We start from the raw sequence: 23369 nt of genomic DNA, 5'->3' as shown, positions 1-23369 counted from the left end.
TCACATTTGAAGCTCTGCGGTGTCTTGATACTAGTCATATTCTTCTACATGGTTGGCTGTGCACAGATAATAGCACTGTAGGTTGCTGTTGTCACATTTCCCAATCCCATCTTGAAAGGAATATAGTTTTTTTTTTTTTTTAACATTTTACCTCTGCTGTTCATTTACAGTGACATGATCCCTTGTCATAAAGAAGGAATCACTATGCTAATTATAGTGGTAATTTTTGACACATTTCAACAAGAGCTGTACAGACCACCAGTCATTTCCACAAAGTCGTTTATACAGTTTAGTGCTTTAACATTGTCAGTCTCTGCTTTTAAGTACTTTAGAAGAAAATTACTTTGCATTCAAGTGCCAATAAACTATAAAACTAAGGGCATTCATACCGACGTAGCTTTTTTCCTATTCACAGTTTTAAAATGCAATAAAAAAAATTATTACAGTCTGAACCATAAATATAAATTTAAATAATAAGCATGTTTGGGAAAGATGCTGTCATGTAACTTGCAAAATAGAAGAGAAATAATTTTGTAATACATTTTGTTTTCTTTCTTTTTTTTCCAATTCTGTTTTTATTTTCAATTATTATAAAGCATTACACATAATTAAGCAATCTCATACATAAGAATATATATTACTTACATATATAATAATCACATTTATAATTTTATACATTTTGTAGCTTGAAGAATCCATTCATGTATTTGGAAAAATTAAAAAGGTATCCTTCATTCATGTTTTTAAATACATAAACATTTATTATTCGGAGTTGCAAGCATTTTGACGACTTTTTGTAGCATTCCTCGCCCAGCGATAAACAGTGTGTGAACCTTAGGAAGGAATGCCAGGCAAAATAAAAAATCTCCCCTGCAGTGTAGCTGTCCCTGTACTGCAAGGTTGAAATGCTGATTTAGGACCAGGCGAACAAGAAAAGCAATTTTACCTACATAATCTACGCTGCAAGACTGGTCCCCACAGCCTTTTCTCTTCTGTTCTCTGGGAGTTGCAGGTCCTCTTATGTGATCAAGTCTAATGTAGGGTTCATAGCCCTGCACTGGATGTGAGGACGCAGAGGGACAGTCCACAGTTGGCGCATAAGCAAGCACCGACTCCTGTAGGAGTGAAAAATCACGTAAGTAAAGCTGCTTTTCTTGTCCCCTGGACCTAAATGAGCATTTAAACCTTGCAGTGCAGGGGCAGATTCACTGCAAGGGAAGCTTTTTACTTTCCCTGAAGTTGAGCTTTAAAGGGGTTGTAAAGGTAAATGTTTTTTCACCTTAATGCATTCTATGCATTAAGGTGAAAAAACATCTCACAGTGCCTGTGGCCACAGCCCCCCCTGTTTTACTTACCTCACCCCTCGAAAGTCCTGCGCTCGCCCCCGACTTCCTCTTCACCACTCAGCCTTGCCGCTGATTGGCTGGAGTGGATGGATTGAAGGCAGCACAGCCATTGGCTCGCGCTGCTGTCAATCACATACAATGGCGTGGCGGGGGGCGGGGCCGTGTGATACAGCAAGCGGCTATAGCCGCCGGCTGTATCACGGGAGCGTGCCCACAGGTGCTTCTCACCATGCGAGGGAGCTCGCATGAACGTGAGAAGTACCTGCGGGAGGAAGCAGAAACAGCTGCCGAGGGACCCCAGAAGAGCAGGTTCGGGGGGCCACTCTGTGCAAAACGAGCTGCACAGTGGAGGTAAGTATAACATGTTTGTTATTTTAAGAAAAAAATAAAAATTACTTTACAATCCCTTTAAGGGAAAATTGTAAGGTTAATATATGTAATCTATGCAATTACTTGTTGATATAGTTGTGCTTACTAGTGTGACTTAGCACAGATATGCAACAATACAACTGTACATAGACTTTGTGAGTTATCTAGACAACTGGAACTCCATGTTTGTAATTTACGAACAGATTTACCAAACGCACCTACTGAAGGCATCTCCTGTTTCTCACATACAGAAAGCTTAAGGGCTCATTCACATAAGCTTTGCTTTCTGAGTGATTCCTTTTTAGATAGCTCTTCAAAGCATATTTGACAGGCAGTGAGAAGGTGTGGTATTGCTTTCTCACCACATGCTTTAACCCTTCGATTGTCGCTCTAGCATGAAACCACCAAGTGCAGATTGGCTTTATTCACTTAAATGGTTTGCATTCAGTGGGCTCTATGCCAGCTGAAAGTGATAGGTAGTATAATTCCTGCCATATCCATGAATTAAAGCATCACAGCCATGGCATGTGTACACCCCTGACCATGGCCTCTGCAGCCAAAGTCATTAGCAATTGAGGGCTTGTTCCCAATTGCCCGTCACCCCCTAGCAGACACAAGTCCTAAAATTGCATTGAATGTTTTAATCCAATTAATAATAGAGATGATATAGAGAGGAAAGTTGTATGGCAACAATGTAAGAAAGCATACCCACTTAACCCTCATATGAGGAGCTCTCTAGAATATGGATACAATAGATCACTCACATTAAAATATATTTATTAAACTGTATGCCTTTAAGTCAAATGCAGTTCTTGTTGGATAAACATAAAACAGAAAAAACACTGCGCTCAGAATGAGTGATGTCAAAGAGCTGCCAGCACTATGAGTCCAGATACAACAACTCCAATACAAATATTTACAGAAAATTGCAGCACTAAAAACACAGTGAATAACAAGGAAATTTAAATTTATAGAACTAAAAATCATTAGTGATAACAGGTGATATATGAAAAAGGAAAACTGTAATCCAAAAATATATGTTTTTCAAAAAGTCCACCATAAACACAAAAGAGAATTTCTGTCATGCTCTGTGATGTTAAACACCTGGTGAAAAGTCCACAATGGCTAATTGAAAAGATAATGTGCAGTGCTCCCCGACCAAAAAGTATGTTGCAGCTTCTTACCAGAAGCTATTCACCTCTGTGCTACAGATGGTCAAACAGTCCAACTGTTCTATCTCCACAGTCTGTGCCTATCATGAGTGTCTCCAAAAACACTGATATTTTTGTATCACTGGTTGAGATTATCAGTCAGTGCATGCCATCTCTGGGGCCATATACAGTCACATGATCAGGGGGGCAGCTTGTGCTGTGCTCCCCCCTCCATCAGCACACTGTCCCCCCCCCCCAGACTAAGCACATGTGCCCAGCGCTGCACCTGATCTGACACTGCCAATCGCCCAACATCTGTGAACACTACACTACAGTTTTCTTTTTTTATATATCACCTGTTATCACTTTTTTTAGTTCTATAAATTTACACTTCTTTGTTATTCACTGTGTTTTTAGCACTGCACTTTTTTGTATATAGTTCTTGTTGGATAACAGCAGTCCATGGTTTCCCATGTTCACTGCACTTTAATGGCGCGTACACGCGGCTGGATTTTCCAACGGAAATGTTCGATGGAAGCTTTTTGTTGGAAATTCTGGCCATGCGTAGGCTCCATTGGACATTTTCCATCGGAATTTCCATTACACTAAATTTTCCGACAACAAAATCCTTTGTCGGAAATTCCGATCATGTGTACACAATTCCGATGCAACGCATGCTCGGAATCAAGCAGAAGAGCAGTACTGGCTATTGAACTTAATTTTTCTCGGCTCGTCGTACGTGTTGTACGTCACCGCGTTCTTGACGCTCAAAATTTTTTCCGACCAAATTTGTGTGATTGTGTGTATGCAAGACAAGTTTGAGCCAACATCCATCGGAAAAAAAAACATGGATTTTTTTTGTCAGAAAGTCCTATCATGTGTACAGGGCATAAGAAAAGTCAAAGCGTTATGCCTTCCTGGTAACCCGTGGGGCTACCCTTTGCATTTGGAGGTCATTAGAGTGGTGCAGGTGGAGAGTGGCAGGCCAGATCATAACTATAAACTATACATTTAGAATTTGCATAAAATAACACCATGGATTTTGGTACACCTGTAGTACTTGTTATAAAATATTAAACATGCAACTGTACTAAATTTGTGAACTTTAAGTTATAATAAAACAAGCCATTTAATCCTAAAATATTTATTTCAAGAGGTAAACATATTAAACCTAGGGCAAGTGAGAAAGCATATTTACTTATTAAATTTGACCCAATAAAAAACAGCCTTAGAGGTTACAATACTGAGATTCATTATCTTCTGTTCCAGCACTGTGCCCCCCCCCCCCCGGGCCAGAGACAACCATCAAATTTTTAATTTACAATAAGAAACTTGAGTGCTAATTTCTTTGTCATGAGCTTGTGCTTTTTGTAATGCAAATCAGTTAAACATAATAAAGTCTCTTTCTACTTGTGTGATATCTTAGTGCAAATATATTGTAAGAAAATACATTAACCCCATATTTTTGTTTGTTCATAGGCCAGTGAAAAGACAAAACAGCAGAGAAGCGTTCCAGTGAAGTAAGTGGTTATTTTGTATCTGTGTTGTATTCATTTATGTGTATATTCAGGATATTGCTGCTTTCAGCTATGTTGCCTCTTTGCACAGATGTAAGCAATCTGATTGGCCATCTCAGCTAACACCTTTATGGGAAATTCTACAGCTGCTGTAATAGCTAGATACAAACCTGTATGGTAGTCCGGTACTTGTACATTAACGAGATTATAAATGTTGACTTTTATTAGCTTTTTTTAACAAGAATTTTATTGAAAACCTTTTTTGAAAAAGAACAATATGCTGAAAGCTCTGAAACTGCTTTGTCAAAGCTTGCTGTTCACACTGCACTTATATAAGCCAAAGCCCATATGAAACAGGTCCTCCTTATCTTCTCTGCTACCTCTGTTCAACTGTCGGTAGCAAGTAAAGCCTCTTTGTGTTTGTTGTGGGTCACTCAAAGCATACTGCAGCTCACACAGTTCTATGATCTCTGCCCATTTGACAGTGCTGGTCATTGGTTATTGGTCCCACGCTAACACATGGATTGGTTCACATGCTCCTCCATACCTGGATATACAAAGTTTTTCTGGCAGCTGAACAGAACTATGAAGGAGCTATCATATGTATGTGCTGTTGTGGAAGGGTTGACTTAAAGGAAAACTGTTGCTTAATGCCCCGTACACACGGTCGGACATTCCGACAACAAAATCCATCAGATTTTTTCTGACGGATTTTGTGCCAAACTTGTCTTGCATACACAAGGTCGGACAAAGTTTTCGGAAAATCCGATCGTTCACAACGTGGCGACGTACAACGCGTACGTCGGGACTATAAACGGGCCAAGTAGCCAATACCTGTAGTCTCTTAATTTATTCTGATCATGCGTGGCACTTTGTCTGTCAGAATTGTATACACACGATCGGAATTTAGAGATCGGATTTTGTTGATGGAAAATTTTAGATCCTGCTCTCAAACTTTTGTCCGATGGAAAAAGTCAGTTGGAGCCCACACACGATCGGATTTTCCGACACCACACAATCCGATCACACATTTTCTGTCGGAAATTTCGACCGTGTGTACAGGGCATTACACTGCAAACACAAATTTACAAGTTTGCTTTAAAAATGTATCAATGTCAATCAACAAATACTGCTTTTTTAATATAGTTCTTATGATTTTACATATAGCTTTATTCTCTCTGATTGCCACCCTATATAACCACACATTTTTGAAGATATTAGGTTCTATTTATAGTGTTTATTTTATTTTATTTTTATTGAGATATGGAAATGGGTCATCCTTAGGATATTTTAAAAGGTGTAACCTCCTTTTTTAATCTTGATGAAAGCTATTGTTCTTCAGAAGTCACCTTGAAGAAATGTACGGTCAACGCCTGCATTCTGTATATTGAATGAAATCTTGTACTGCATGTTATTAGAATATCTTGTTAAACATAGCTATTCAGTTGAATCTCACAAACTCAAGGACATTTGTATTTTGTAATTGCTGACTGTTTAAATTGATCATGTCACTAATAGGGATGGGCAAACGATTTGGCCCAAGCATATGTTCGGGCCGAACTTTCGCTGTTAAGACGTTTGGTGAACAGCCGAACAAACAGGTCGTTCGACCGTTTATTTGGCCCCCCAAACTGACCACAATGCATTGCGGCACTGAGCAGTGCATTGAAAGCTATGATTGGCTGAAACAGTGAAAGCTTCAGCCAATCAGGGTAAAGAACACTGTCAGAGTCATAATTGGACACTGTCATCATGACTTTATCCAATCATGACTTCCCGCCCCACAGTATAAAAGTATTCTTTCAATGGCAGACATTTTCAGTGTGCTTTTGACTTCATTTGTCAGTGTTGAATATTAGTTTAGTGTCAGTCTAGGTATAGTGTGAGTGTAGTGAGGCGGATTATCATTCAGCTTTGCATAGTGTGCAGCTAGAGTAGAGACAGATCAGATCGTTTCACTGTAGTGTAGTGAGACCATGTCAGTAATCTTGACATTAATGTATAGTTATGCCGCATACACACACGACTGGATTTTTTGACAGACTAGGTCCGACGGTCTTCCTGACAGACTTTCGGTGGAGGTCCGACAAACTTTCTGAATGAAACGGACTTGGCCACACATGACCGGACTAAGTCCATTCGAAAGTCTGTTCATTTTGAACGTGATGACGTAAACAGGACTAAACAAAGAAGTTCACTAGCCAGTAGCCAATAGCTTCCTTTGCGTCGTATTTGGTCCATCTGACCAGCACACAGGCGAACGGTTTACCTGATTTTTAGTCCGTCGGACTTGAGTCCGTCGGATTGATTTGAAACATGTTTTATTTCTAGGAAAAAAAAGTCCGCTGGAGCCCACACACGATCAAATTGTCCGACGGATTCCAGTCTGCCGGACCAAGTCTGCCGGAAAGTCCAATCGTGTATACGCGGCACTAGAGTAGGGACAGCTCAGATAGTGTCAGTGTAGTGATGGTTGAACATCGTCTATTTGATTGCATTACTGCTAGTTTAACGCCATTTACTCCTGTGTGCGTTAGTCCCAGCTTAATGCCATATCGTTTTGTGTGCATTACTGCCAGTTTAACACCTTATAGTTCTGTGTGCGTTACTACCAGTTTAACGCCATATCATTTTGTGTGCGTTACTGTCAGTTTAACGTCATATAGTTCTGTGTGCGTTACTGCCAGTTTAATGCCATATAGTTTTATGTGCATTCCTGACAGTTTAACACCATATCGTTTTGTGTGCGTTACTGCCAGTTGAACACCATATAGTTCTGTGTGCATTACTGACAGTTTAACGCCATATAGTTCTGTGTGCATTGCTGCCAGTTTACTGCCATATAGTTTTGTGCGTTACTGCAAGTTTAATGTCATTTACTTCTGTTTGCATTACTTTCAGTTTAACGCCATATAGTTTTGTGTGCGTTACTGCCAGTTTAACGCCATATAGTTCTGTGTGTGTTACTGCCAGTTTAACCCCATATAGCTTTGTGTGCATTACTGCCAGAGACTGTCATTCATACACACATTAGTGTAGAGCGAGGAAAGCTCAGATAGTTTCAATGTAGATTAGTGAGACCGTGTGAGTAATCTTGACATTAGTGTATAGCTAGAGTAGGGACAGCTCAGATAGCGTCAGTGTAGTGACAGTTGAACACTGTCTATTTGATTGCATTACTGCCAGTTTAACGACATTTATTCCTGTGTGCATTACTTTGAGATTAACTCCATATAGTTTTGTGTGCATTACTGCCAGTTTAACACCTTATAGTTCTGTGTGCATTACTGCCAGTTTAAAGTCATATCATTTTGTGTGCGTTACTGCCAGTTTAATGCCATATAGTTGTCTGTGCGTTACTGCCAGTGTAACACCATATAGTTTTGTGTGCGTTACTGCCAGTTGAACGCCATATAGTTCTATGTGCATTACTGCATTTAACGGCATATAGTTCTGTGTGTGCATTGCTGCCAGTTTAACACCATATAGTTTTGTGAATTACTGCAAGTTTAATGCCATTTACTTCTGTGTGTGTTACTGCCAATTTAATGCCATATAGTTGTGTGTGCTTTACTGCCAGTTTAACACCATATAGTTCTGTGTGTGTTACTGCCTTTTTAACTGCTTGGTGTCCGCCCACTGTCAAATGACAGCGGGGCGGTGTGGCTCTCACTCTGGGACACCGTCATATGATGGCATTCCAAAATGGCTGCTCTTGCGCGGCGATCGTGGCCGTGCCATGTTGCTAGGACATGCCGCAACCCCGATCTCTGTAAAGAGCTGCATCCATGGCTCTTCAACCATGTGATCTGCTGTGTCCAATCACAGCCAGTCACATGTAAACACAGAAATGCCGGTAATTGGCTCTCCTCCCCTCACTCTGACAGTGTGTGGCGAGGAGAGCCGATCAGCAGCATCTCCATACAGGGGGACTTCTAGAAATATAATCAGGGCACTGATATCAGTGCCCTGATTAAAATATAGCAATACAGTGTCACCAATCAGTGTCCATTATTGCCCACCATTTCCAGCAATCAGTTCCCACCAGTGGAAGCAATCAGTGCCCATTAGCGATGCCAGTCAGTACTGACAATTAGTGCTGCCTAACAGTGCTGCCCATCAATGCCCATCACTGCTGTCGATCATTGCCCATCAGTGTTGCCCAGCAGTGCCACCCATCGATGCCCATCTGTACTGCCTTTCCATGCCAGCTATCAGTGTCCACCAGTGCTGCCTATCAGTGCCACCTAACAGTGCCCATCAGTGCCGCCTATCAGTGCTCATTAGTGCTACATATCAGTGCCACCTATCAGTGCCCATAAGTGCGGCATATTAGTGCATCCTCATCAGTGCCACCTCATCGGTGCCCATAAGTGCCGCATCATCAGTGCCTATAAGTGCAACCTCATCAATGCCCACCAGTTCAGCCTATCAGTGCCCATCAGTGCCACCTCATCAGCGTAATCAGTGAAGGTTAAAAATTACTTGGTTACAAAATTTACTGACAGCAAAAAAAGTAAAAAATATTTTTTTATCAACATTGTTGGTCTTTTTTGTGTAAAAAATAAAAAACCCAGCAGTAATTAAACCAACCACCAAAAGAAAGCTCTGTTTGTGTGAAGAAAATGATAAAAACATTAGTTTGGGTACAGTGTAGCACGACAGTGCAATTGTCATTCAAAGTGCGACAGTGCCGAAAGCTGAAAAATGGCTTGGGCAGGAAGGGGGTGTAAGTGTCTAGTAGGCAAGCGGTTAACACCATATAGTTTTGTGCGTTACTGCAAGTTTAACACAGTTTGAATTTGGAGAGAAGATCCCTTGCTTGCAGTTATTAAAGGCGATGGGTCAGGGAGCAGCAGTGGGAAAATAGTAAAAAATATACAGCAGTGTAAGCCCTTGTACACACGGTTGGACATTCCTACGGGAAATGTCCGATCGGAATGCGTTTTTCGGATAATCCATCGGACTGTTTCCGTCGGAATATCCGACCAACAAAGTTTTAGAGCTGGGCTATAAAATTTTCCGACAACATGATCCGATCGGACTTTGTCCGATCGTTTGTAAAGAATTCCAATCAAAGTGCCACGCATGCTCAGATCAAATTCCTAGACCGAAGCTATTGGCTCCTAGCCTGAACATGGTCTCGTCGTAACGAAATAACGCCATCATGTTCTGAACGATCGGATTTTCCGACAACTTTGTCCGACCGTGTGTATGCAACACAAGTTTAGGACAAAATCCGATGGATTTTGTTGTCGGACTGTCCGACCATGTGTACAAGGGCTAAGTGTCAGTTAGTGGCAGCGTGTCAGTTACTGTGATGCCGCGTACACACGATCGGAATTTTGGGCAGAAAATTTTGGGCTCTGATGGTTTTCCAGATAGAATTCCAACGGGATTTCGCTCAAGCTGTCTTGCATACACACGGTCACACCAAATTCCAACCATCAAGAACGCAGTGACATACAACGCGTACAACGGGACTAGTAAAAGGAAGTTCAATAGCCAGTAGCCAATAGCTTCCGTCTTGTAGTTGAATCTGAGCATGCATGAATTTTTGCGCATCAGAATTGCATACACACAAATGCATTTTCGGATAGGAACTTTTTCCGACCGAAAGATTGAGAACATGCTCCCAATCTTTTGCTGGCCAAAATTCAGCCAGCAAAAGTCAGATGGATCATACACACAATCGCATTTTCCAACCAAAAGCTCTCATCGGTCTTTTTCTGATTGTGTGTACGCGGCATTCGTTTTGGTGTCAGATAGTGGCAGTGTAAATGTCAGTTAGTGGCAGTGTAGTGGCAGTTATTGGCAGTGTCAGTTATGCCACGTACACACGATCGGACTATCCGGCGAACAAACCGCTGGACTTTGCAGAGGAGATCTGACGGACTTTCCGAATGAGCAGACCTGCGCACACACGATCGTACTTTTGAAATGAACGGACTTGCCCACACATGGAGAAAAGTCTGTTCATTTTTAACGTGGCTCCAGGTAGATGAGACTAGCGAAGGAGGTCAATGAGATTGACACCTCGCTGGCCCCGTCACCTGGTATGGACTTACAGGGGAAGCCCTATGCTGAAAAAACAGTGTAGGGGTCCCTCCAAAGTCCATAGCAGACCCTTATCCAAGCACACAGCCCGGCCAGTCAGGAAAGGGGGTGGTGACGAGCGAGCGCCCCCCCCCACTCCTGAGCCGTACCAGGCCATGTGCCCTCAACATGGGGGAGTGCTTTGGGGAAGGGGGGGCACTGCCTGCCAATTACAAAATAGGGAAAGGTTTGACAATTATTTCCATAGTTTAGTACCCTTTTGTGCTGAAAGGCAGCATTTCCCCACTCCCTCCTTGGATTGCCACATTATACCTATCCCAGGAGGAGAACATTACAGAGAATGTATGCACACTGTAATTCAGCCCCTAGCAGATATGTCACTGTATTTGTATGTTTGTGCACATCTAGGGGATTTCTGCACATATGGGCACTGATTCTGCAATCTTCCACAATGCCCATATATAGTACTAGACACTGGTGACATCTGTACGCATATGCAGAAATCTACACTCCTGCACACATTTAGTGCAGGTCCCAAATACTCAGCAGAGGCCTGTGCTACATCTGGGCACATGCTGGATTTTTCAAGATGGAAGTGCAGGAGAGGGGCAAGGGGAAGGAGTGATGTGGGAGTAAAGTTTAATAATTATAATACCGAAGTCAATATTAGAGCATTTTGTGTATCATTTCTTATTCATTATTTAGTTCTCTTTCTTTTCAATGGAACGATTGAGATATTTTTATTTCCTTCACAGTTGGCATTTAGTTGTCTATTGCTGCAGCCTATTGATTTTGTATTGACTTTTTTATTTTCAGTTTAGAAAGAAGCTGACAATGTGGATTTGCTTTTACTACATAGCTCTTGGACAGATTTGTCAGATTTATATATTCAGTCTTGCTACATGTACTGTAACATGGCATATCTTGTGGTCATGTTATCACATTACTGTTTTGAGACTAGGTTCAGATTTATAACACTGGAACACTTGGCTGCATCTCTCTGCTAGGCACAACTGTGGAGATATTTTCATATTTTCCAGATATATTTGCACTGATACTTCATGTCTCTCCAAAATCAAGTTATCCCTAATGCCTTGTACACACGGTCGGACATTCCGACCACAAAATCCGTCAGATTTTTTCCGACGGATTTTGTTCGAAACTTTTTTTTTTGTCCGAAACTGGTGTTGCGTACACACGGTCGGACAAAGTTGTCAGAAAATCTGTTCGGAACGTGGTGACGTTAGTTCCGTATGATGGTACTACGTAGAGGCTAGTAGCCAATAGCTTTGGTCTTGCAATTTGATCTGAGCATGCGTGGGACTTTGTCCGTCGTAATTCTCTACAAACGATCGTAAAAAGTCAGATCGGATTTTTTTTGCGGAAAATTTTAGATCCTGCTCTCAAATTTTTTCCGTCAGAAATTCAGACGGAAAAAGTCTGATAGAGCCCACACATGGTCGGATTTTCTGAAAATATAATCCGATCGGACCTTTTCCGACGGAATTTCCGACCGTGTGTACAGGGCATAATAAAAGGTTGTGCAGTTAGGAGGCAGATATTCCTATGTATTACCGTACACACATCACAGTCCAGTAAACACTCACAAACTGCACAGTTATGCGTACATATGTAACAAGTATGTTTAAGCAGCTGTGTAGTCACCACATCATTACCAGCTTACACATAGTTAGCTATGTTAAATCAATATTAACATTGCCACAGCTGTTAGAGCATTTATCCAGTGGTCAAAAGAGCAGCTGGTATATTTATACATACAATAATTTAATTCGTATTGCAGTTTTATATTTTATATTAATGGAAATAAAACATATAAACTAAAGCTTATTTAGATAATCACACACTATTCTTTAAGTAACTTCCTATATTAACACGTGTGGCGCAAATCTTTAAATGGAAATATCTTTGGCAAAGGGCCACCTGCTAATATGTTGAGTTGATTTTAAGTGTGGCTGACAGCTGTTTCAGTTGAGGAGAGGTCCAAAGATGTCATTACCATTTTTATACATAGCATCTGCCTCTATGTTGCTTTGTTACATGGAATTTTATTGTCAGAGTAATCATGTACATTAATTGGACGTTGGGTAACCTTTAAAGGCAAATATTAATATTTAACAGAAGTGTATAACATTGGGCGCATCCCACGGCTTATTTTATCATTTATAGATTTCTAATAATGCACTTATACAACTCCACATTGTTTGTCTCAAGAGACATAAAAAGCCAGTGAAGGATTCAGAATGGTATTTTCTACCCATACGTGAAATATTGGTTCTTGTGGGCTGGCAATATGTTATTTAACCATTAGCCCTCTGGAAGTTTTTTTTTTTTTGCGCTATAACCTTAAAAAAGACCGACCACTATATATATATATATATATATATATATATATATATATATATATATATATGTTTTTTTTTTTTTTTTTTTTTACTTTCTGCTATAAAACATATCCAATAAATCAAGTTAGGCCAATATGTATTCCGCTCCATATTTTTGTTAAAAACAAATTCCCAATAAGCGTATATTAATTGGTTTGCACAAAAGTTATAGCGTCAACACACTATTGGATATGTTTTTTATATTTTTTTTTACTTTCTGCTATAAAACATATCCAATAAATCAAGTTAGGCCAATATGTATTCTGCTCCATATTTTTGTTAAAAACAAATTCCCAATAAACATATATTAATTGGTTTGCACAAAAGTTATAGTGTCAACACACTATTGGATATGATTTTTATATTTCATTTTTACTAGTAATTGCAGTGATCAGAGACTTACGGGGCCTACAATATTGCGATGGACAATCGGGACACTAACTGACACTTTTGGGCACCAGTGACACTAATACAGTGATCAGGGCTAAAAATATGCACTGTCACTGAACTAATGACACTGGCTGGGAAGGGGTTAATATCAGGGGCGTTCAGAGGGTTAACCGTGTGCCTAACCAGTGTTTTCTCATGATGTGGGAGGTGCTTTTACTAGGGGAAGGCATTGATTCATGTCCCTGCTTAGCAGGAGCACAGAATCAATGCCTTCCCTACTGAGAGAACAGCCTTGTTTACATAGGCATATTGCCATTCTGGCTCCCTGCCTAATGATCAGCCAGTGTCAGCGGACACCAAGTCTGCGGTACCCGCAGGTCAGCTCCTGCTGTGTCTAATTACAGTGGAAGCGGGTCACCTTTGGCACGCATGCGTGCCCCAGACCAGGAAGTGTTGGGTCATGTACTGGATACATGATCTGGCACAGAGCTGCCACCCTACCAAAGTATATATGCGGTGGGCGGTCGTAAAGTGGTTATTTGAAAAAAAGATATAAGGATTTGTTGTATTATGTCATTATTGATGATAAAAAAAATCTGATTTTTTGTCCTGTTGGAGTTCTAGTGGGTGGTTCAAACTGATCCAAACCTTGGGTTTGATTAAACACTGTCATTTTATAGCATTTGTGTAACTGGTAAAGGAATCATTTGAACCTTTCACAAGTTTGTTTTTGGATATCGCCCATTTAATCTTGATGACTAAAGGCCCAATTGGGGAAAAAAAGGCTATCTTGTATGTTACATTGACAGAAATAATATTAATCGTAACCTAAACTTAAATATGTGTATTATTCGAAAATATGTTAGATTTTAACACCTTTCCGATGGCTGTTGGCAGCCCTTCAAGTGGGCTTTAATCCAGGAGGCAGAGAAGATTCCTAGTCACATGACCACTGTGATCGGACCTCAAACTTCCCTGCCCTACACCAGGGTGAACTACTCTGGCTTAGCACATTCTAACAAGCAGTATAAATCAGATTGGATATAATTGATTTTGATGTTAACCACTTGACCTGCGGAAGGTTTACCCCCTTTCCTGACCAGGCCATTTTTTGCAATACGGCACTGTTTTTCCACAAATAGAGCTTTCTTTTGGTGGTATTTGATCACCTCATTTTTTGCATTTTTTATTTTTTGAACTAAAAACAAATGATGTCCGATAATTTTGAAAAAAAAAAAAAAACAATATTTTTCACTTTCTGCTCCAAGGGAGTTGCTTTTATTGTAGAAGGTGTGGATCGGTGTTTCTGCTTCACAGAAGCACAGGGTCCATGACTTCTATACTTACAGAATGACAGTCTGCCTTGTTTACATAGGCAGACTGGCATTCTGTCAGTGTAACAAAAGATCGGTGGGTCCCTGCGGACATCGGATCAGCTACTGCTGTGTAAAATCACAGCGGTAGCAAGCTGCCCAGTGGTGCTCGCTCGTGCCCAAAACCCAGAAGTGCAGAATCACGTATATATACACAATTCTGCACAGAGCAGCTTCCCTGTAGCAGCAAATCTGCTGTGGGGCATTCAGGAAGCTGTTAAACTTCAAAGACTATTGGGGTTATTTACGAAAGGCAAATCCACTTTGTACTACAAGTGCACTAAAAGTGCACTTGAAATTGCATTTGGAAGTGCAGTCACTTTAAATCTGAGGTTTATCATCCAATCATGTGCAAGCTAAAGTGCTGTTTTTCATTTTCCTTGCATGTCCCCCTCGGATCTACAGCGACTGCACTTCCAAGTGCACTTGTAGTGCAAAGTGGAGTTGCCTTTTGTAAATAATCCCTTTTATGCCGCTTTGTGACTCCACAGCTTCCCTGAAGGTTACTTAATGTCTTATGGGAATTACCTCTCTACATTCTAAACCATGATAGGTGTTTAGTACAATATGTGCAAAATAGAACATCTGGGTCTGTTCTACAAGCATACACATTTAAAGTGGTATTAAACCCAAAACAAAAAAATTTATATATTGCAGCTAAGCAATCATTATATATGATAGCTGGATTTGTTTTATTTTTAGGCTTTTTCCCTCCTCCTTTTTTCATCTGATGATCTGGCCAGTAACATCTCTCCTGTATTACAGTGCCCCCACTCTGGATGATGGAGCCCAGGGGGGACATGTGGACAACAGCATTGTCAGTCTATGAGGAGGGTAGTGTTAGATGTAGTAGCAGCCTTAAATACACCAATAAATTTAAGCCAAATTCCAAACTAACACTTTATAAGCAGTTACAGCAAACCTTTTTACTTTTGGGATAAAGGATTTACATAAATAAAAATGAAATCTTGTAAACACCCCTACCAGTGTTAAATAGTTTGTCTCATCCCTGTAATTGAGACATCTTCAAGATAGCTTGTTCTTTAGAAAAACAGACTTACTGGCTGGATCATCAGGTGAAAATAGTAAACAGAATGCCTAAAAAAAGAAAACAAATCCAGCCATCACATCTAAGGATTGGTAATCTGCAATATAATACATGTTTTCTTTTGTGTTTAATACTGTTTTTAGAGATAATCAAGTCTTAAATAAAGACTCTGGAAAAGCTATTACATATCTATACATTTTGTATAACCCTGCCAAAATCCCAGTGCCAGATCTTCCTAACATCTTAGTCGTGCCATTCCATGGTGCTGAGTTTTTGCTATAGCAATATACTTTGATTTTCTGTGAGGCTTATAGCTGTTAGAGGTTATTTGTTTGCAAAATATCACCTCAATAGAGTAACAGAGGTAGCAATCGCTATTACGCAGGGTCTTGATGTGTGCATCAGAATTGGGTTATATTGTAAGGCCTAAGAAAAGACAAGGGTCCATCAAGAAGGCTTAAGATTTGATTACTACCAGCTATCCAGAAAGTCATCCTGTAACAGTAAGCAGAGGTGAGGAATTGTACCTGGTGGGTGCTTTCAGTATTAGTGTTAGACCCCAGCAGCAATATGTCAGTTGGGAATGAAATGGATCATGTAGCCCCCATCTTCATAAAGCAGTCACACGTGGGATTGCGTTCCTCACTATTCCCCCGTATCTCCAAACACAACCATTACCAAATAATAAGATACCACACAATAAACATGGCATAAATTGGCTGTGCCATATTTATTGGTTTAACATAAAATGAAGACTTTCAACAGCTATATTACAAATACATCAAATCAAACTAGAAAATGAAGAAAATGCGTGGGAATGCTGAATAGCATCAAAACTGCCCTATCATATTGCCCCCATCAAAACTGCCCATCATATTCTTCTATTAATAATCAGTACATGGTGTGTCTGTGCTCTCCCCCACCACCCATCACTGTGTATAAGAAGCTTTGGTAACCATGGAAACAAACAAGACAACAAAAGCCTAAATTTAATGAAATTTTCTGAAATGATCACTAAACTTAAACAGCTTTTTCACAAAAACTGTAAAAGATATAGCTAGACAGCTGAATATTTTAAAGTTTTGTTAAAGTTTGTTTGCTGAAACTTTTGGCAATGGAAGAAGATTTTATGGATTATAAGCATGCTCTCATTGACTTCAATTTAAAAAAAGTGTTAAAAAGCGTAATATTTTAAAAAGTATAAATAGTAGAAAAAAGTTGAAGAAGTCCCATCATCAGCTGAAAGAGCTGAACATTTTAAAAGTTGAATGGCTTTAATAGCTAAAAGTATGCAGAAGTTACGCAGAGTCAAAAAACGTACGGAATAATAAAAAGATTAATAAATAAAAAAAACAAATAACAATAGTGGGACTGCTAAAGCATTCCCACTAATTATCACTTTCCAGATGGCTTATCCCTAAGGACTTAAGCAAATTTATTTACATCAACTTATAACAAAAGTGCCCCTTTGATACAAAGGTGATATAGCACATAAAGTGCTTGTGATGGGAGGGAGGGTGAGTAGCTCCTTTTCTTAAACCTGCCAACAGCAAGAATTCCTATGAAGCTGAGCCCCACTGCTTCCAGAAGACTCCAACAATTCAGATTGGATAATTTTTACTTGCCCAAAGGTGAGCAAAATATCTAAAGGGCCAGCACACCAGACAGGGCCTTGCAGCACATATTCAATAATGTATTTGTGCCCAGAAAAGTGGTGGTAGGGCAGAGGAAATCCCATGAAGGTGTGCACAAATATGTTGTGCCACCTCTTTTATGTTAAATTTAAGATGGCACCAAAGCCTTATGGTTGAAAAGTTGTCCTATGTGTTTAGTTCCTCTGCTGTAACAAGGAAGGGTCATTGGGCTCTAGTCTGTCTCTAGTCTATAACTGCACTCAGAACTAATTAATACCCCTGGTTTTCCAATTCCTCAGGGACCTACACTTAAGTGCCTTTCTGTAAAAGAGTGCTAAATGTGTTAAAGTGCCTCCTTAACAAATCAAATATAACTGTATAATGTATGCCGGCTTCTCTTCTTTAAAGTAAATGAAGATGTAACCCAGACATATTTTCAAGTTCAGTCATTAAAGACCAACAGGCAGGAGAGACCAGAAAATTGGCTGAAGAAAATAGCACTTTTACAAGGTTAATTTTGCAGAGTACGATGTTTCCTGGTATTAAATTACTAGTTGTATTCCTGAAGGAATCTTTCCGGGCGCTCACAATAATCGTGGTTGATTTTATTGTAAAATTACCTCTGGATGAGGAACATACTCAAGAGAACAAGTCCATGGGTACAAATAAGCTGTGTTTGCCAGTGCCACGTTTACCCTGGCCAATACAGTCGTAGTTCTCAATCTGTCTATGCATTCAAGCAGAAAATTCATTAGCAACCCTTCTGGCAGGATAGAAAAATAGGCATATTAAGGAAATTTAGTTTGAATTGTTTTCTAGAACTAGTTGGATAACAGGTCAGTAATCAAATTGCACCTTCTGGCATTAGTATTGAAGATGTTATTAGGAATGGCAGACAGCTGTAGATTTTACTTAGAGAGGTTGGAAAAAGGCAAGAAAATGGCAAGCTCAGGATAAACATATTTGCTCATTTGTATTATTCATTGATTATTTTTCTTCATTTAAAACACTGGCAAGTTGTTTAAAGCTTTCTTACACAGCAAAATTCTACTTGTATACAAGTTTTGTCCATAATGTGATTCTTTTTTTGTCATGCCAGAACATCATTTGAAATATTAGATGCTTTGGAATTGGCTTTAGTTGTGGGCAGAATGTTTTTACATTGAAAACAAATTCTGTAGGTACATGGGTAAGTGTCACAGACACATACCAAGTACTCTGTTTCAGATATATGGTATTAAAGAGAACCAATCATGATTGTTTATGCAAGTATTTTAATACTTTGTCTAAAGTTACCATAAATGTGCAGTATTATCTATAAAAGAAATATATTTTTATTTACTAGGACTTACTCTGTCTGACAATAAATGTAGGAACTATAAATAAGAGGTGACAAGTCACCTGAAGTCTGCTGTTTGCTGCTCTGCCAGTTATGTGACTTCCTGCAGATAGCATACCCTATCTCCTGAGTGCGCTAAATAATAAAACAGAGCAACATCCTGTAGTTGAGAAGAATATAAACAGCACTAGTGTTATGTGTTTCTGTGTTTGACAATATTATGGTTATTTAGGAGCTGGAAGACAGGCAGCTTACAATTCAGCAATTTTCTGAAGGGGGCCCACTACCACTTTAAAAAGAGTTCTTTTAGACAGCCTTAATGGATCCAGAACCATTACAAAGACCCCCATGGCTGTAGTGCCCTAGGCCAGGGCTCATGTGCCGTAGGAGAAAATGTATTCTTCTCTGTTATGATAAGTGATGAAGTATGTAGAAACAAAGAGAAGAAGGGCTCTGAGCGTGCAGGTCAAAAAAGGTAGGTTTATTTGCATAAATTTTTTTTTAAATTGACCACGATGAAATAAAAGCAATGTGGGGAGCGATGAACCTTGCCCAATGCATTTCATCCCAATAGGACATCTACAGGGGCATCTGTAGATTGCAGTTGTATTTTTAAAAAAATGTTTTATACTTACCTGCTCTGAGCAATGGTTTTCCACAGAGCAGCCCCTAGCCTCTTGTTTTTGTGTCCCCCTGGTGGTCCTGCCCCCCCCCCCCCCCGCTGAGTGCCCCCAATAGCAAGTATATTGCTGTGGGGCATTTGAGCAGGTTTGTGCCCAAGCCATGCTTCTGTGAATGGACATTGTCCATTCACACACAGAGCATGGCTTGGCCCCACCCCTGCTCTCTCCTCATTGGCTCACTGGCTGGGATTTACAAGCAGCAGGAGCCAATAGCTCCCACTGCTGTCTGAGCCAATGAGTAGAGTGAGATCTGGGAGAGCTGCTGCTCTCATGCACATCATTGAATCTGTCTCAGGAGAGTATACAATGCAAGGTAAACAAACCTTCTGATTTTAGAACCACCTTAAATGCTTTCCGTTGCCTGATTAAAGATATTTGCCCTCACTTCCTATTCTTTCTGACACATAGTATCAGAAATAAACAGATATCTCTGTAGTGAGGGCATAAACAGTAACCAAGCCCTTAACAAAATTCTAAATATTTACTAGAATGTAATGATGTCTATGTCCCCTTTTGGAAACATACTTGCTGCTGTGTTTGACATCTATATAGAAGGGATAGAAAGTGAGTAAAAATACCCAAAAAACAGAATATAAAAAGAATTGTTTTGTCTGGCGTTAGGCTGGTCATAGAGAGATCAAAATGTAGCCAGTTCGGCAGGGACTGGCTGAATTGTGATCCATTTTGATCTATGTGTGGCCATCCTTGGTTGACAGAAGGCGAAAGTTTGATCAACTTCTGTCAAAGTAGCATAATGGAATACTTTTTTTGAACAGTGCCTGCAGCCACTGATCAGTGAATTCTTACAGCAGCTAGTGCCGCTATCAGAATGCAATTTTACAATGTCCCTATGGGGGGGAAGGGGATTCGGTTTTTTTTCAGCCTGCTGAAAAATCATTTGTGTAAATCATAAATTGTGTACAGGTAAAAGTCGATTTATAAGGGTGGCTGTTTTTCATTAGTCCCACAAATTAGGAGGTCCCTAAATTTTACAAACAATATGCAATAAGTAATCATTAATGCTTTTGCCACTAATTAATTAGCTCTTCAGTCACAGGTATACGTTTCCACATCACACATCTAAAATGTATTACTTAAAGGACCAGTAAGTTAAGAGATCATTTAAGAGAGTTAATGGGCCTTGTGTATAAGCTAATGATCTCATCATAGGCAATTAAAGTGAAACAATAATTATTCCTGTATATTACTAAGATACAACATCAGTTTGACATGTGGCTAGTAATGTCCTTTAAAAGGCAAAACCTTTTTCTTGTCTCATCGAACAGATTTTTAAGGGTCAGAAATCTTGTAAGTGGGTAATATTACATTATAATAGTAACTCACTGTAATATAAATTCATTAAAGTATATATTTATATATATATTTTTTAATGAAACAATCAGTGTGGTTATTGCCTTTGTCAAGCTTCCTTAAACAGAATTATAGTTAAGAGAACCAGGAAATATTATTTCTTGATGAAATCAATTGCCTAGGATGAACATAAACCACTCATATTTATCAGTGTATTTAACAATTTTAGTTTAACTCAGTAAAAAATTTAGAAAATTAAACCAAATTATCTGCTCAGAACTTAACTTTTTATTTTAATTTTTACTACACTAAAGTCCCAAGATCAGTCATAAATTTGGTCGCTTTGAGTTATAATATCAAATTTATTCTTTTAAAGAAAATGTGTGATTTCCTATGTTGAGATGTTGAGCAAAGCAACAGCCTCACTTTGATGAGAGCCCCATAATCAAGACATGCTTGCCTACCTTCAGTCCTGGTTCTTCAAAGTATGGGGAGTACGTAGCTCACTACTTTTCCTCCCAGCACTGGAACTTGGTGATTGCCTGCTAAGGCTCACAGCACTGTCACATGAGGCAGGCAGAGATTCCACAGAACTTCAGGAATACTTTTCATAAAGAACTGTGGAAGGCAATTATAACAAGTTGAAGTGATACTATACTCTGGTTTAAAAAATCTTTTCAAGTATGTATTTTTAACTCAAGAATACCTACTATTGCTCTCAGCCCCTTCCAAATTTCAACGTTGTTTTTCTTTTTTTTTTGCTGCTGCAATCTGACTTAGAAGGTAGCTATGTTTGTTCTCCATGGTCCCACTGTATGTAGGAATGTAGCCACCTGCTCTTGCTTGCGAGATTATGGACTATGGCATTTGAAGTGTGCATAGAAGAGTGCACATGACTGCAACTGAAGTGTGCTGCTCATTCCAAAATTGAAGCAAGTGAGAAAAGGAAAGGTTTGGGAGCTCATGGAGGAGATTGGAAAACATAGTAAGCTTTTTTTAAATAAAAAAATATATACCACAGCAGTTAAGTAGTGGATGTGTATGCTTTATTTTTAGAATCTAAGGATATAGTTTTGTGCCACTTCAATTACACTTACCTTTGTGGTGTCCTTTCCAAGATGCAGTACACCAAAACCCTGCTGCAAGAGCAGTAGTGCCATTCGCTTATTTGTTGCACTTTTACATTCTGGTTCTATGACTGTGAAACATGAATTAAGGAATACTGCAATATCAAGGATTAGAAAAGTGGATCTGAATAGGACCTTATCCATGTTAGCATAAATAGTGTCGTACATGTAACTTAAGTATTGTGTTGAAAACAACAAAATTATGTCAGGCAATGTTGCAACCGTTCCATGTACACCTTACTGACGGTTACATTAATCTGACAGAAGTTATGCTATTTGTTGCATAAATAGAGAACAAATTGTTTATGAGTGTCTATGACACTCATCAAAAATTCCAGGGATTGTGGTTAACCCTGGCTATTATTGATAAATATTTTAAAACATGGATCAATATTAATAAATAATTGTCCTTATCTTGGGGAAAATAAGAGCACACAAAATTGCAGATTGTTTATTCCACAAAGAACAAATAAGCAGACATTGTGAGTTTGAGGAGAACCTTATGGTGTTGTTCCACCACCATGATACATTTTTATTGATGTTTTCACTCAGGCATTTTGGAATCCATCACATATGCTACTTGTATACTGAAAGGGCACTTAAGTTCTGTTTACTATAAGCATCCTTAACTTGGAAAACTTACACTTGGCTACCAAAGGCCATGTTTAATTTAGCTTCAAGAAACTGCAGATCATAACGCGCATTCTAGCTAACCTTACCTACAAAGAGGATTGGCTGGTGTGAACTTGGCTCCTGATTCTTGCCCAACTACATTTCAACACATACTGTAAGCATATCTTGGTTATCACAATTGACACCCAGTGCCCATTCTCAGACTGTGGGAAGTCCACCCAAACTTGAGCTATCAATTGTTGGAGGAATATCATGGATTGGACAACCTCCAAGGTTCTTTTTTTAAGTACCTTTCAAAAGAATACATAGAGTATTCAGGAAAAAATACAATGATACAAATGCTGAAGTCAAGATTGCCATTAAATAAAGCAGAACAGGGAGTCTTTAGATGCATTTTCCCTATGGAGATAGCACACAATATAAAATGATGCCACAAAATACAGCTCACCAGTGATCACATGACATATAAAGTACATAAGAGGTTTAGGTATCCTTATTCTTTATTTCAGTCCTAGAGATGTGGCTGTCTTGCAAACAATGTTCAGCGAGGCAACACTGTCATTTCATACATACACAGGGAGCAGACAAAATTAATGTCATCTTAATTCAGTAAGGCCAGAGTAATGAATATTTTTTCCTTGATCATGCTGTACAGTTGTCACCATCATCTATTTTTCCATCTGGAGTTTGCTGCAAATGATAAAGATGTTTCCTACTGAGCTTGAAATAAACACACTTGTGATAATTCAAGTGAAGAACCATTATTCATCTGTCTCAAATGTTTCTTCATTCCATTTCATTTTGCAAAAGGGACTAGAAAAATGAAATTTGTTTGCATCGTCGTGTTGCTCATTTTTAAAGGCAATTTACCTGGCACCTTGCTAAGTAATACTGGTGTTTAACAAGCAGTATTGAGTTTTGAGAACAGCCTGTCGTTTGGCTCCCAATAGGTGTCAGTGAAGTGATTAGATATATTGAGTTTTCTTGTC

General features: G+C 39.3%; 1 protein-coding gene across 1 annotated transcript in view; it reads left to right on the top strand.

Annotated features, from left to right (window-relative positions):
* The window catches only part of AFF2 (ALF transcription elongation factor 2), a 763943-nt gene that overhangs the window by 601695 nt on the left and 138879 nt on the right, over positions 1 to 23369 (top strand). The window contains exon 9 of the mRNA XM_077487656.1: positions 4346 to 4386. Within this exon, the coding sequence (XP_077343782.1) occupies positions 4346 to 4386 (41 nt within the window). The remainder of the gene's footprint in view (positions 1 to 4345; positions 4387 to 23369) is intronic.

The sequence above is a fragment of the Lithobates pipiens genome, unplaced genomic scaffold (assembly GCF_037356315.1).
Source record: "Lithobates pipiens isolate NorthernLeopardFrog02 unplaced genomic scaffold, aLitPip1_a1.2 Scaffold_1, whole genome shotgun sequence".
Taxonomy (NCBI): Eukaryota; Metazoa; Chordata; class Amphibia; order Anura; family Ranidae; genus Lithobates; species Lithobates pipiens.
The sequence above is the reverse complement of the archived record's forward strand: the minus strand, read 5'-3'. Positions and strand labels throughout refer to the sequence as shown.